General features: G+C 39.9%; 3 protein-coding genes across 5 annotated transcripts; all 3 read left to right on the top strand.

The window, feature by feature from the left end:
* The first annotated feature begins 208 nt into the window (after positions 1 to 208).
* mrps15 (mitochondrial ribosomal protein S15) lies at positions 209 to 4,685 on the top strand. Its single transcript, XM_058053418.2, has 8 exons — positions 209 to 475; positions 1,015 to 1,083; positions 1,179 to 1,254; positions 1,524 to 1,572; positions 2,997 to 3,081; positions 3,190 to 3,248; positions 3,548 to 3,739; positions 4,477 to 4,685. The coding sequence occupies exons 1-8, from the start codon at positions 334 to 336 to the stop codon at positions 4,591 to 4,593; spliced, it is 789 nt and encodes a 262-aa protein (XP_057909401.2). The 5' UTR covers positions 209 to 333; the 3' UTR covers positions 4,594 to 4,685.
* A 221-nt stretch (positions 4,686 to 4,906) lies between these two features.
* LOC131105437 (cornifelin homolog) lies at positions 4,907 to 7,142 on the top strand. 3 transcript variants are annotated; one of them, XM_058053554.2, is made up of 4 exons: positions 4,907 to 4,937; positions 6,194 to 6,319; positions 6,396 to 6,532; positions 6,714 to 7,142. In XM_058053554.2, the coding sequence occupies exons 2-4, from the start codon at positions 6,208 to 6,210 to the stop codon at positions 6,810 to 6,812; spliced, it is 348 nt and encodes a 115-aa protein (XP_057909537.2). In that variant the 5' UTR covers positions 4,907 to 4,937; positions 6,194 to 6,207; the 3' UTR covers positions 6,813 to 7,142. The 3 variants fall into 3 exon arrangements, with proteins under 3 accessions (XP_057909537.2, XP_078646901.1, XP_057909536.2); XM_078790775.1 differs by lacking the exon at positions 4,907 to 4,937 and adding an exon at positions 5,960 to 6,094; XM_058053553.2 differs by lacking the exon at positions 4,907 to 4,937 and adding an exon at positions 5,990 to 6,009.
* A 373-nt stretch (positions 7,143 to 7,515) lies between these two features.
* On the top strand, positions 7,516 to 13,665 carry oscp1b (organic solute carrier partner 1b). The gene is made up of 10 exons (XM_058053199.2): positions 7,516 to 7,797; positions 8,550 to 8,704; positions 9,664 to 9,831; positions 9,958 to 10,038; positions 10,124 to 10,227; positions 11,704 to 11,832; positions 11,914 to 11,983; positions 12,055 to 12,197; positions 12,281 to 12,344; positions 13,428 to 13,665. The coding sequence occupies exons 1-10, from the start codon at positions 7,686 to 7,688 to the stop codon at positions 13,554 to 13,556; spliced, it is 1,155 nt and encodes a 384-aa protein (XP_057909182.1). The 5' UTR covers positions 7,516 to 7,685; the 3' UTR covers positions 13,557 to 13,665.
* The last annotated feature ends 704 nt before the right edge of the window (positions 13,666 to 14,369 follow it).

The following is a 14,369-nucleotide window of genomic DNA, read 5'->3' as shown; positions in this document are numbered from 1 at the left end:
TACACAATCATTTCGGGAAGAACAACAATGTGAAAAAATTAAATTATATCGCCAAATTACCCATTATTTACTTTGTAGGGAAGGTACATTTATGTATTGCTCATATTAGCATACATTATAGCTATTCAGTCTACATAATGACAAACTGCGTGGGGAGATACTGTATATTGTATCACAACTGATCAATGTGTTCTGGGATCGTTTGCCATTCCCTCGGTCGACTCGAGAGCAACTAGTTAGGTCTATCCAAAATGGCGACGCACATCTAGGGGGCGAGTGTATTCATTTCGTCACGTCTCTTACACTTGTCATTTTTTGATTAACCCAGAAGGCATGTTTACAAACATAACCCTGCGGACTATTTTAAAGTCCTCGGCGGGTGTTCTGCGAGAAAGTGGCGCCCTGTGCCCCGCTGTGTCTGCGTCGCCACTGAAGGGCTGCTCTGCGTTGTGGTCGGCACCTAAAGTCAGCTGCGGTATGTTTAATGGATAAACATTTATTATTTAAACACATATAGTGTAGTATTAACCCAATTGACACATTCTTGTCTTGCAACTGTTATGATTAATCACTGCTAGTTAGAAGGCAAGTAGCATCGTTAGCTCGCAAACTAGCTTCTATTAACAGCTAACTGCGCATGTGCAAACATCCTTTACCTTGTCCCAACCGTACAAGCAAATTCTATCTAAGACATAACAATTCTGCCTTAAAAAGATTGTAATGCTCAGTTTATTTTTATGCATTGATTAAAATTATATTTTAATATTTTACTTAAGGAGGACAAATGTGTTAACAGCCAACCACAATACTACACACTTAAGTTAATACTTTTTGTTTTTAGTTTTTGTATTGTTTTTTTTATATTATATTATATATATTGGTATTTTATTGTATAACCAATCCCACAAAGGGATTCTATCTTTTTGGTTGCTCATGTGTCTATAATGACAAACAAAATTTCCAATTTACACATACAATGCAACATACATGAATATGAATTTTGTCTTTCCACAGTGTCTGGTAGCTTTTCCTCTCCAACATTAGTCCGGCATTATGCGCGCATGGCCAAGAAAAAGGTCACAGGTATGTTATGATTTTCAAATATCACTCGTAGCATTTTAGTTTTGTTTTATTTTGGGACAGCTTATACCTTTTAAACTTTTTTTCCTGCCCTCCAGGTCCTCAGAGTCAACTCAGCGACCTTCCTCCGACAATGCTAAAGATGGATTATGCGGCTGTACCCCTCGCTCAAACGTAAACACAAAGAGACCGTGGTGGTGGTTGATCTCGCTGCCACTTATTGTTTTTGGGAACAGTCGTTAAGAATTACTGTATGTCTTCTATTAAGTTAAAAGTCAATGTTGAGCTATCCTTTCAATCATCATTTATATGCATTTAGAATTTTTGAAACTTTTGAAACTATAAAACTAGTCTAATTTTAGACTTTTTATACAAGTAAAATGGAACCTTTAATTATTATTTTTTATTGCTGATTATTGCATGGACTTATTTTTTCACCACAGGACAGACGACATTGTCAAAAGACTTCTTTCGTTGGAGCTGGCCAATCATGTAAGTACCACCAATGACACATTACTGCCAGATTATGATAGCAGCTGATGATCTGCAGCAGACTTTCTCAGGCTAGAGCGCGGGCTCAGACACCTAATTTGGACATTACAATCAATACAATAATTAATCCCTCCACTTAGAGCAGGGGTGGGCAAACTACGGCCCGGGGGCCACATACGGCCCACCAAGCGTTTGAATCCGGCCCGCCAGTTGCTTTCTAAGTATTTCAACTTTTAACATACAAACTGGCAACATGACTTTCAGGTCGGATGCCTTATTTAGTAAAAAAAAAAACTGTAAAAGTAAATTACATAGTTTGATGTGGTGTGATGTTTAAAGTGCTCCTGAAAAAATGGACATGAGAACATACAACTGATAGTATAACACTGCTACAGATAAAATTAGACAAATAATTCAAGGAAAATTATAAGCATAAAATAGTGTGTTTGTGTGTGTTAAATATATGTTTTGGCCCCACGGACAATTTTATTAACTCAGTGCGGCCCACGTGTCAAAATATTTGCCCACCCCTGGCTTAAAGGGTAACTCAGAGGTAATCACAATGATTCAGGATTATCTACAAAGCTTATGCAAGCTTCATGCATGAGCACACTAGCATGCAAACAAGATCTTGTGTCAGAAGATCTTGCGAGATTAAAACCTAACAAGATTTCTTGTTCAGAAAAAAAATGTCTCATGAGGACTAGACGTGGAATATTAATACATGAATGAATCAATCATACAGTCCATGAAAATGAACTGGATAATATTGCCGGCCTCAAGCCACAGCACCTTGCCACTTTTGTTCCATAGAACAACATTATGAACCTACTGAGCCCTTTTGTCAGTCACACAGTCTCTTCGTCTCACTGGGCGGAGGCGGGGCCAGTGGCATACACACAGAGTGCAGAAGGGTGTAACGTAGTGGAAATTAAATTAGTAGATTGCAATATAGAGTCATATAGTATTTTTTCATTGTGCTTTTCTTAAATGTAACATCTCGTCTCGTTGTCATAGATCCAGTTTCGTGTGTCTTCTCTCGTGAACTGGTGACACCCCTATCTTATACTAAAGAAATAAGCAGAGCAATTGATGTACTCATGCACAGGCAACCTACTGAATATATTGAAGTATATATTGAATACACTCAAGGAGGAATACAGGAGGAATAGACAGGAGGAATACAATATATATTGAATGCACTCCTTTCCTCACGCCAGGTATTGAAGTACCTTCACCTTATATAATAGAAAAACAACAATTACACAATATACTGTAATTGAAAGAAATAATAAGCAACAAAAATCTGAAAAGTTGCAGTTGCTTTCCCTTTTATACGTGTAAGAGTGTTAACACAATTATTAGAAGCTGTTCCATGCTAGCTCTTTCTTTGCTATGCCGATTATGTACATTTCTCCCCTCAGAGTGAAAAGCTCCAGCTGAAAACGGAGCAGCTGATCAGCAAAGTGCGGCGCCATGAGAACGACCGCACCTCAGTGGAGGTCCAGGGTGAGTTGATCGTCACTCCTACGCAAGAGCCTTGTGAATCTCACATGCACCGACCCCATCTATTGTGTGTGTGTGTGTGTGTGTGTGTGTGTGTGTGTGTGCGTGCAGTGGCCATTCTCACAGCAAGAATCCGGAACCTCCAGGAGCATTTGCTCAAACATCACAAGGTGAGGCCATAAAGAGTTGAATCAACATGATGCAATTACACGTGATGCGATTCATCAGAAATTTAATGCGCAAATGCGCCCGTGCCGTCAGCACACACGTGAACTACAGGATATCCTGTGTCGATCACACCACAAACACAATATGGCTGTGGTTGGAAAATGTACATACTGAAGCGTCTCGATGAGATCAGCAGTTGAAGCTGTAGTTTCCTGTGCATTTAAGCATGATGATCTTTCAACCCCTTCACATGTTCTACACATGTTCATACCTTAACGTCATGACTGTCTTAACATTCCAGGACAAATCCAATAAGAGACGCATGCTCATGGCCATTGACAGGAGGAAAAAGCTGTTGAAGAACCTGAGGCTGGTTCGCTATGAGGCCTTTGAGAAGGTCTGCGAGCAGCTGGGCATCACCTACACGTTCCCCCCAGAGTACTACAGGAAAGCAACTCGCCGCTGGGTGGCCAAAAAGGCCTTTTGCATTAAGGTGTGTCACTCACGAATGATTGAAGGTCACTAAATGCTACATTTTGGCTCCCCTTACCCCCTTTTTTCCCCACATTACAGTATTGTTGAACGAGGTGCCACAATAATATATTGGAAGCCTGTGGGCCAAAATCTTGCTTTGATTTGGAAATGTAGACAGTTTATGTGCTTTTAGTAAGCCACAATAGGAACATGTTGTTTTGTGTGTCTGTAGCTTTAATGCTAATGAGCTGTGTTTGTCCATGCCTGTCTGATGCTCTTTTAGAACTTTATTCTTGACCTGAACATCAAATATATACGTACATGTATCTCCAACTCACAAACACATCTCAAGATTGCTCAGCATGGGAACAACCACAAGATGCATTCACGGACACTGCGAACATCGTAACATCTGTATTATGCATGTGGATGTGGTTTAAATCAAATACGTAGGCAAAAGCAATACGTAGGTATTGTCCTCACTTAGTAACATCACTCTTACTGCAGAAGTATGTTGTGAAATCTCAGAAAGTACACTCAAAACATGTGAAAATGACATGATGTCCTTGAATGTAACCCATTATTGCTCTTAATAATGGTTAAAGTTTAAAAAATGCAACTATTAAAGAGGCTGATGGCCTTGTATTTCTCGCTGACACCAAGTATGACATCACATACTCACTTCCTGTGATTTGCGTCAGTGCAGAAGGCGTAGTATTCGACTCAAACCTCACGGTGTCAAACATTTTCTCTCAGGTCTTCCAGGCAGTGCAGAAGCAGAAAGCCGAGCAGAAGCTGAAACTGAAGCAGAGTTCAGATGCCGCCGCCGCCCCCGCCCCCGCTACTGTTCAGACAGAAGTTAAAAGCCTGTAGATGTAAACAAATGTCCATCCAAACATTATCTGTACTGCTTTACCTGCCATTAACCCAAAATAAACATAGATCATGAAGTTGTTATCATTATTCTCCAACATCTATTTTAACTACAGTTAAAATTAATTGATGGTGATCCGTATAAGAATGCATAATCTGTATAAAAATGAATATGCACACTGCATGAAAAAAAAACAAAAACCCATTCATCCACGAATCAGCACCGACATCTCCAGCGCCAGGTTACTTCACCAATAAGCGCTTCACAACCTATGTTTCTACTTCCTGTGTGGCGAGAAACTCATCAGTCTTGATCAGGACCAGCGCAGACTGACGCTCTTCTGGTAAGTGACTGTTTTCGTGCTTAATTGTGCAGAATATTCTGTTTAAGTAAGACAAGAATGCATAATAGTAAACATAGTAAACACTGTGGCATGATGCTTGATTGTACTGTAGTACTTCTTACTGTAGAATGCCATGCAGAAAAGTCCTTCAAAGCTTATTATTTCTAGTCCAAGGGGATGGGAGCACATTTATTATATGGCAAACATAACTGAAGGTGGTAAAAACATACATTGTTGAGGTTTAAGGAGCCGGTTAGGGTTAGGGTATATAATATAATGAAAAAGGTTTGCAGGAGGGGTAACTGAGTGAATAACACCAGGCTTCATCTTTTAGGCCAGGGGTCTCAAACACGCGGCCCAAACACTAGTTTGAGGCCCCCGCCTTGATATAAAAGTTTAATGTTAGTGCGGCCCGCGCAAGTTTGATATGGATGCTGTATGGTATCATGTACCCAGAAAAAATTATTATGTTTGATTAATGTTCATGTTAAAGGTTAAATAACTGTTAATAGTTATCCTCCCTATCCGTGTGGAAGTGGTAAGTTTTTGGCTATTTAAGTTTAAAGGAAATAACTTGAAGGCTACCGTTTAGGTCGCTAGCTCTCTAGTTTGCGAGTTAGCATGTGTCTCAATACCCTGCAGTTGCGCAATATGTTGTAAATAAAAAAAAGTATAAATGTGACTATAGTCGTGTTTTGTCATGTCTACAGGGCTCTAATAATGCTTTGTTAATTTTAATCTGAAAAAAATCATTTGTCTACCCACCAGCTATATGTGGTTTCTTAAGTTTTTATTATTTGCTGTTTTATTATTATATTTATTTATTACTGATTGATTGATTTTCTTTATTCTTGATTTGTTTATTTATTTTTCATCTTATTTTGTGCAGAAAAAAATTAAGATATTTGAGAACAGTGGAATGTTTTATCAGAGCTTTTATTGTAGAAAATTGGAACCAAAGCACTGAAAAAGTTTGTATATTTTTCTGTTTTTAATAAATGCGTTTTTTTTTTTTTTTGGAAAACCTGATGTGGCCCAGCCTTGCCCAGACCCTAGCTCCAGTGGCCCCCAGGTAAATTGAGTTTGAGACCCCTGATTTAGGCATATTATCTACCTCTTAAGTGGGATTTACAAGATGTGGCAAGATTCAGATTCAGGTTGTTTTTTTTCTGTCAAATAAATAAAATACTTTAATTTTGCAGTCTGCTGTAAAGAATAGCGTCAGTGTTCCTAACTAGACTGCTTTGAAACATCAGAACCAACAGGCCACATGTCAAACCCAGTGGTGACCAACCAACCAGGTGCCGGCGGCTATGGAACCAATGTGCACACAGGACAGTGGAGCACAGGCCTCTGCTCCTGCTGCAGTGATTGGTTGATTTGTAAGCATTTACTCATTTAAGACATATTTTAAACATGCTGGCCATGCAATAAACATATTGTCCTTTCTGGGCTCAGGTGCTTTTGGCTGCATTTGCCCCACCGGATTGGCCTGCTACACAGCAGACAAGTACGGAGAGCACTGCTGCTTGGGTTTTGTCCCTGGAGGCTTAACGGCTATGAGGACTCACATGAGGCTCACATATGGCATCGAGGTTTGTGGAAGTTATGTGTTAACATCCTTTGGTTTCTTTGATTTCAGGAACTCTTGTGAAAAGAACCCACATCATTTAGCAACAGTGGAATTGTTAAGAAAGCTAAGCTGCATCACACTTCCTCAGATGTATGGCTGTCATGTTGTTATAGATTTTGTCATTAAATTGTGTCCATTCACAGGGAACAGTTTGCAACGACGCCCTCATGTCCTTTTTCTGCGGGATGTGTGAATTGTGCAGGATGGCCAGAGAAATACGCATCCGAAATGGAGAAGTTTAAAAGATCCACTGTTTTTGTCCATTGTTTGTTTTTCGCAGCTTCGCTTTCACTATCGATCAAATCTGTATTAAACTTGGCATTCTCATGATCGTACTTTTAACTTAATTGGATGTAATTTGAGAATCTGAACATGAATTGGTATTACATTGCTGCCAAATGTGTAATCAGGATTAAATTTGGATTTAAGTGAATTTTAACTGACTCTTGTAACCTTGACACACTTCCCAGAAGAGCGTCAGTCTGCGCTGGTCCTGATGAAGACTGATGAGGTTCTCGCCACACAGGAAGTAGAAACATAGGTTGTGAAACGCTTATTGGTGAAGTAACCTGGAGATGTCGGTGGTGATTCGTGGATGAATGGGTTTTTGTTTTTTTCATGCAGTGTGCATATTCATTTTTATACAGATTATGCATTTTTATACGGATCAGCATCAATTAAAACAGTAGTTCAAATAGATGTTGGAGAGTAATGATGACAACTTCATGATCTTTGTTTATTTTGGGTTAATGGCAGGTAAAGCAGTACAGATAATGTTTGGATGGACATTTGTTTACACCTAAACGCTTATTTTTTTCATGTAAATAAAAAGAAACATGTAGGAAAAGCTATATATGGAAAAACATACAATATGTATGACTATTACGCAGACTAGCTAATGTGAATGTAAACTGAATCGGTTCGAAATTTCTGATCTGATTCAACTTCCGTGTGAATGACGTTGAGCGCCCTGATTGGCTGATTTCTCAGTGGCCTGGCAACCAGTGGAGGCATTAGCAACCATCATCACGTCACCGAGCGGTCAAAAGCTAGCTAGCAGCATTTGAAGATAGCTCTCTTTTTCAAGAGAGGAGTTAGACATTCCAGATTCAAACATGTCGTCAAGGACTCTACCTTTGCTCTTTATAAACCTCGGCGGAGAAATGCTTTATATCCTGGACCAGCGGCTACGAGCTCAAAATATCCCCGCTGACAAAGCCAGGAAAGGTTAGCTGACTAGCTTAGCAACACTTACAGTCAATGCTACTGCTATGAACATGTAAACATACCTTTCATTCATAGAAACGCTTTATTATGACACCTGTTGATTAGCAAACTTTTGAATTTTGATGTAATGAATGTGGACGCTGTGTAATCACGTTTTTTTTAATTAATTAAAGGAGGTATTATTAGACAGCGGTATTATTACAATAGCGTGCACGCTTATACGGTACACACAATTTACTATATACAGCATATATAGCATATCTTGCTAATTCAAAGAGAGCTTTGATGCTCACTGTTTGGAAAACTTGTGTATCCTCAAGAAAAAGGTGACGGTCAGGCTTTTAAACACATACTATGCTATATATTTCCACATATAAGGGGGTCAGGGGTGTTTATTTACTCAACTGCTGTAAGTACCAGGCAAGTGTCAGGCATTGATTTGTACAAAAAAACAAGTTTTGCACCAAGTCCCACAGTCTTGTATTATATTTAGAAATGTTTTACATTTTTAAATTGGAAACTTAACGTTGTTTTATGAGAAACTAGCTTTAGTCACAAACTGGTGGTGGTAACAGCTGCCCAGAGGTAGTCTGGCAGAAACAAGGATTGAACTAGCGACCCCTACCTCCTTAACCACTGCATTTCTAATTCTGAAATCGCATAGCACTTTCTCCTTCACTTCAGAATTCTCATCCACCTGCTTGCCATGTACCTCTGCTAATCATATCTGTGCTTTGCCCCTACTGGACTAGTTATGAATGATATCATCACCACCATGTTCAACAAAAAGTTTCTGGAGGAGCTCTTCAAGCCGCAGGAGCTTTACTCCAAGAAGGCACTGCGCACAGTCTTTGACAGGCTGGCACACGCCTCCATCATGAGGCTCAACCAAGCCAGCATGGACAAGGTAGTGTGCTGATAATATGTTACCTTTAGTCGTTTAACATACATACTTTTAATACTAAAATGAAACTGTAATATGATCCCAGAAACCCAACAAAGTGCAAACGTATCTGATGAGAAATGACAGACACGTGTGCTATCAACTCATAATAATCATTGTATGTCTCCAAACATGAAAACAGGATTTTTCAGTTCCATTTAAATTGCAAGAAAATGCACATAGTTGGCGTTCACATTACTGATTTTGACCCTGTCTACTCATAGCAAGCTTTATTCAAATCACACATGATTTGGAGTTTTAACTGGATTACGGTAACAAACAATGAGTGGTTAGCATGTTGGATACACAGTCACGAGATTTGGAAGACCTGGGCTCGATTCTGCTTTTGCGCATCTCTGTGTGTTCTCCTCGTGCATCCGTGGGTTTTCTCTGGGTGCTTTGGTTTCACTCCCACATTCCAAAACATGCTAGGTTAATTGGCGACTCCAAATTGTCCATAGGTATGAATGTGAGTGTGAATGGTTGTTTGTCTATATGTGCCCTGTGATTGGCTGGCAACCAGTCCAGGGTGTACCCCGCGTCTGGCCTGAAATCAGTTGGGATAGGCTCCAGCATACCACCGCGATGATAAGTGGCATTATGTGTGGAGCTTGTGACACGTAGTGACCACCACACAATACTACACTGCTCACAAACACTAAAAGCACATATCCTAGATTAAATATTCTGATTAAATTCTTATAGTTGAATGTGTTAATAACAAAATCACACAAAAATGATCAATGGAAATGTATTAGATTTATTAGAATCACACCAAAATTACATTTAATTGTACCAAATGGCCAATCTGGATCAGATCTGAATTACATTACAGCATCTGACACTGATTGCCTACATTAGATATAATTTGATTTGGCTCCCTCTGCTGGCTGGTTGCTAATTGCATCATGCTTTACTTCCAGCTCTATGACTTGATGACCATGGCCTTCAAATACCAGGTGCTCCTCTGTCCCCGCCCCAAGGATATCCTACTGGTGTCCTTCAACCACATGGATGCAATCAAGGAATTTGTCAAAGACACTCCTTGCATCCTGAGCCAAGTGGACGAGACATACCAGCAGATCATTGAGGTGTGACGTCACTATCCCGATAAAATTAGATTGCTGGGTGTGGGAGGATGTTGTTCTGTCTGGAAGCAAATTAGGTTTAAAGTAAAAGTAGTATAAAGTAGTGTCAGGTCATTTGCTCTCTTTCAGATGTACACGCCGTTACTTAGCGGTGAATTCCAGCTGATTAGACAAACACTTCTAATCTTCTTCCAGGATATGCACATCAGAGTGAGTCTGTACATGGTTGGGAAAAAAAAACACACCAAGCACACGTCTTGTTTTGCTTATGAGACTTTGTGTTGTTCCATGCCAGGTGTCTATTTTCCTCAAGGATAAAGTGCAGAACTCCAACGGTCGATTTGTACTTCCCACCAGCGGCCCCGTACCCTACGGCACACAAACCCCAGGCTTGATAAGGTGATGTTAACACCTAAATATTCTTATCCTGGTAAACAGAATCTTATTAATACATTTCACGATCCCAACAATCTATCTTCAGAGTGTAATCTCAAGCTTAAGTAGGCCCATGTGAAACTAATTGCATTACTCTTCTTTCTTAGCCTTTGGATTCTAACTTTAGACAAGTTGTATGTTGAGGTATCTTTAAATGGAAGGTTGTTTGCAAAAGACCTGCTGAGGATGCAACATGAAGAAATTAGGATAGCGTAGGATAGATAGGCTGTAGAGAAAGCAGACAGATAATACAAAGAACAATGTGTATAATTTCAAGTAATTGTAATGGTTTGTTTTGGACATGCTTAAAGGGGGCCTATTGGGCTTTTTCCTCTTTTTTGACATATGTGTCGTTAGAATGTTGTACTTACGTGTTAAACGATGCAAAAGTTTCAGGGTTGCACATTTGGAAGTGAGCCATGAAGGAAATTTGGGATGGCTCCAGACCCGACCACTATATGTGCATTTCTGTGAAAAAGGATTCACTGTTAATAAACATAAAATTTTGTAGTATGTAGAACATAGAAAACCTGTGTATGACTTTTACTATTATATCTATTACGTAATTATATTGTTACCCTAATTTTTACCATTCATAGAGCCCCGTAGACATGAAATAACACCCCATAGTCACTTTTACCCTCATATTACCCAATATAATTATAATAAGAGAAAATGAGCCATTGAAGAATATTGAATAATGCTTGTGTGTTTCAATAAATGTCTTTCGGACGTCTCAGAGTTGAGTTTCAGTTAGAGTATTGTTGTTATTATTATTATTATGATGAGACATCATCCATTTTCTATACCACTTATCCTGATTACAGTCGCGGGGGTATGCTGGAGCCTATCCTGGCTGACTTTGGGCGAGAGGCGGGGTACAGCCAATCACAGGGCATCATATCAGCAAACTTACGCTCACACTCCCACATTCCAAAAACATGCTAGGTTAATTGGTGACTCCAAATTGTCCATAGGTATGAATGTGAGTGTGGATGGTTGTTTGTCTATATGTGCCCAGTGATTGGCTGGCGACCAGTCCAGGGTGTACCCCGCCTCTTGCCCCAAGACAGCTGGGATAGTCTCCAGCATGCCAGCGACCCTCATGAGGATAATATATCGGTATCGAAAATGAATGGATAGAGGGACCAATGTTCGAACCACAATGGAGCGATGAACGACTCTACTTGTTAATAGAGCTATGAGAGAGCTATGCTTTCCTTTCCACTTTCCCATTCACTCCAAAGCATTATTGAAGTAATAAAACGTGTGGCGTAGAATGAGTTTTCATATTTCGGAAATAGCAAACTTTCCAATTATCGTCTGCTTCCAATGAACTAATCCGCTGCTCTTTTATATTGCTGCTGTGTTGTACAATATACTTGTTAATAAATGAGAAATGTTATTTATAATTGTATTAATTGAATGTGGACATTTCAGGATGTTCAGCTGTAATGGCGAAGAGTCAAGCAGGCTGCAGTTCAACAACGGTGGAAACTATGCTGCTGCTCTCTGTGAAGGATCCTGTGAGCTTTTCGGAGACAGGGTCACCAAACTAGGCACAAACATGTAAGAGTTCCCCAAACACACAATGCTGACTTTCCTGTGAAAAACGTCCATTGTTTGTGATCATGACTCACATACATACAGGTACAGCGTGTGCCGTCCGGTAGAAACTCACATGTCAGGTACACTGAAGAACTCTGCTCAGCACACAAAGGTGAAAGAGGTTCTTTCTTTTAAGGTACATGTTGCTATGTTGGTGTATTAAAGCTTGATGTGTTGACCCAGGTCAATACTGCTCCCAACCCGCTGGCCAAAGAGGAGCTCAATCTCTTAGCCAAGCTCATGGGAGGCTTAGAAGTCCAGAAACCACCTGGGAATCTGGACAGTAACTTCCGTGTCAACCTCTTTGCTACAGACGAGGAGGAAGAGTGGGTGTTGTTTCTTCTTTTGTGTGTGTATCATTAAGTACTGTCATTTATTACAAATTATTCCAAATTGTTTGCTGTCACAGAGAGGCGTTAATGTCGAGACCAGATGAGCTGTCGTATGGATTCATAAACATCCAAGCTACAAAGGTACAGCTTTTGAGAGAACTAGAATGGGATTAGTAATCACATCTTTGAATATCAACGGACAGATCAAAATATCAATAACATCATTTGTCACTTGCAAAATCCATCTTGAGAGCTAAAAGGAGATTTTTAGTTTCATCTAAATAGGAAAGCATGCATAAAGAGCCTACTTTATACATACTGGTTAAACATTTGCAGACACATTGGCTTTAAATTGCAAGAGAAAGTGTTTTTAAACAACTGTAAATGAAACATTAAGACCTACTGTTTGCTGATAACTCAGAACAATTTTACCATATGAAATAATGGAGTGAATCAATTTATGGGTCAAACTGTTGCCATCATAAGAGTGTTGCTTCCTGTTCAGTTGAATGCCTTAAAAGTTTGACAAAACCTCTATTCCAATACTAATAACCGTGTGACTTAGACAGATTTTGCAAGACTGAGCTCAGTATTTATGAGAGGAATCGTCAGTACACGAGTCTCTGTCAATGATGCTCAGTACAATCTGGCTTAGTCATAATAATAAGAGAAAAAGAACAGAAAGGAGATTTCCTCCCCCAACTCCAAATTGTCCATAGATATGAATGTGAGTGTGAATGGTTGTTTGTCTATATGTGCCCTGTGATTGGCTGGCGACCAGTCCAGTGTGTTCCCCGCCTCTTGCCCGAAGTCAGCTAGGATAGGCTCCAGCATACGCCCGCGACTCTCATGAGGATAAGCGGTATAGAAAACTGATGGATGGAGCCGGAAGATTTAGACCACTCCAAATCGGAAGATTTAGACCACTCCAAATTACTCCAGAGGCAAAACCTACATTTTTAAGATCTGTCTCTCTTCCATTAATTCACATTTTTTGCCATTTTTGTAGGAAAAATGACAATGCTGTTCAACTGATTTTTACGTTGTTATAGTTCCAAACACTCTTTTTATGCCAACACAGGTTTTTGTAAAGGCAACAGTTTGACCCCGTAATAGATTAATTCACTTGACATTGCTTTCCTTTGGAAAACATTAGACAAACTTCAGAAGTCCGCTAGCGTCATATAATTAAACATTCCTCATTGGCAACTCTTTGTTCCACAGGACCAAACGGCCAATGCGGAGCTGGCCAAAATCATGGGCGAGTTCAGTGAGCCTCGGGCGTCACGGGACCAACCCCCAAGTGCCAGCAGCAAAGGAGACGACCTCCTGGCCATGATGGATGGCCTGTGACCGCTTGGCCCCCTTTCCCACACAAGATTCACTCCTAAGGGTGGCCCCAATGGCGATGCTTTGTTGTCTACATCAGCACGACACGTTGCTGCAACCTGTGTAGACCAGAAAACCTCCAAACAGGTGTAGGCCTGTATGGTACAATGTATGCAGAGACTTGCAGATACACTGGCAGTTTGACATGCACCATTTTGCCCATCTCATGCATACCGTAAATGCTGGAGTTGTTTAGTCCCCTCAAAGATGTTAGTTGGAAGCAGGCCATAATTGGAGAGACTATTGTTTCTGAAAATTGGTAATTCATATAACATTATTTTTATCTTCAATGGTGAGTGCATGAGAATGTCAGAGGAAAACAGTAGTTTTTTTTTTCAAAAGCAGGATATTACACAACTCATCAGCAACATGACCAACGTTGTAATAGCGCTAGGGAGCATTAATACTGCCAATGAGTTCATTACAAATGACAGGTCTAACACCAACAAGCTGGGAACCATTTTAAAGCACATATAGAGGTAGATGAAACTGCTGGGTGCTAACCACTCGTGATGCTGCAAATACATAAAAACATTAGGAGGTTACCTACAGCCACAGCTAAAATGTTGCGTTTTTTTGCAGCTGTGCAATGTTTTTTCATTCACTCCGAATCAGCAACTCCAGTAATGCCATACATTAACTATAGAAGATTCTGCCATTAGTCAAGGCATTTACAGTGTTCTTGGTATTCATTCAAGATGCTGGCCGCATCATTTTTAGGGTTGTAGTCCATCATTTTATGTTAAAGAATCAAACTCTTGCTAACCTCTTCTGTAT

Source organism: Doryrhamphus excisus, linkage group LG5 (assembly GCF_037039965.1).
Source record: "Doryrhamphus excisus strain RoL-2023G ecotype Guam linkage group LG5, RoL_Dexc_Guam_v1.1, whole genome shotgun sequence".
Lineage (NCBI taxonomy): Eukaryota > Metazoa > Chordata > Actinopteri > Syngnathiformes > Syngnathidae > Doryrhamphus > Doryrhamphus excisus.
This window is presented reverse-complemented; position numbering and strand designations above follow the sequence as displayed.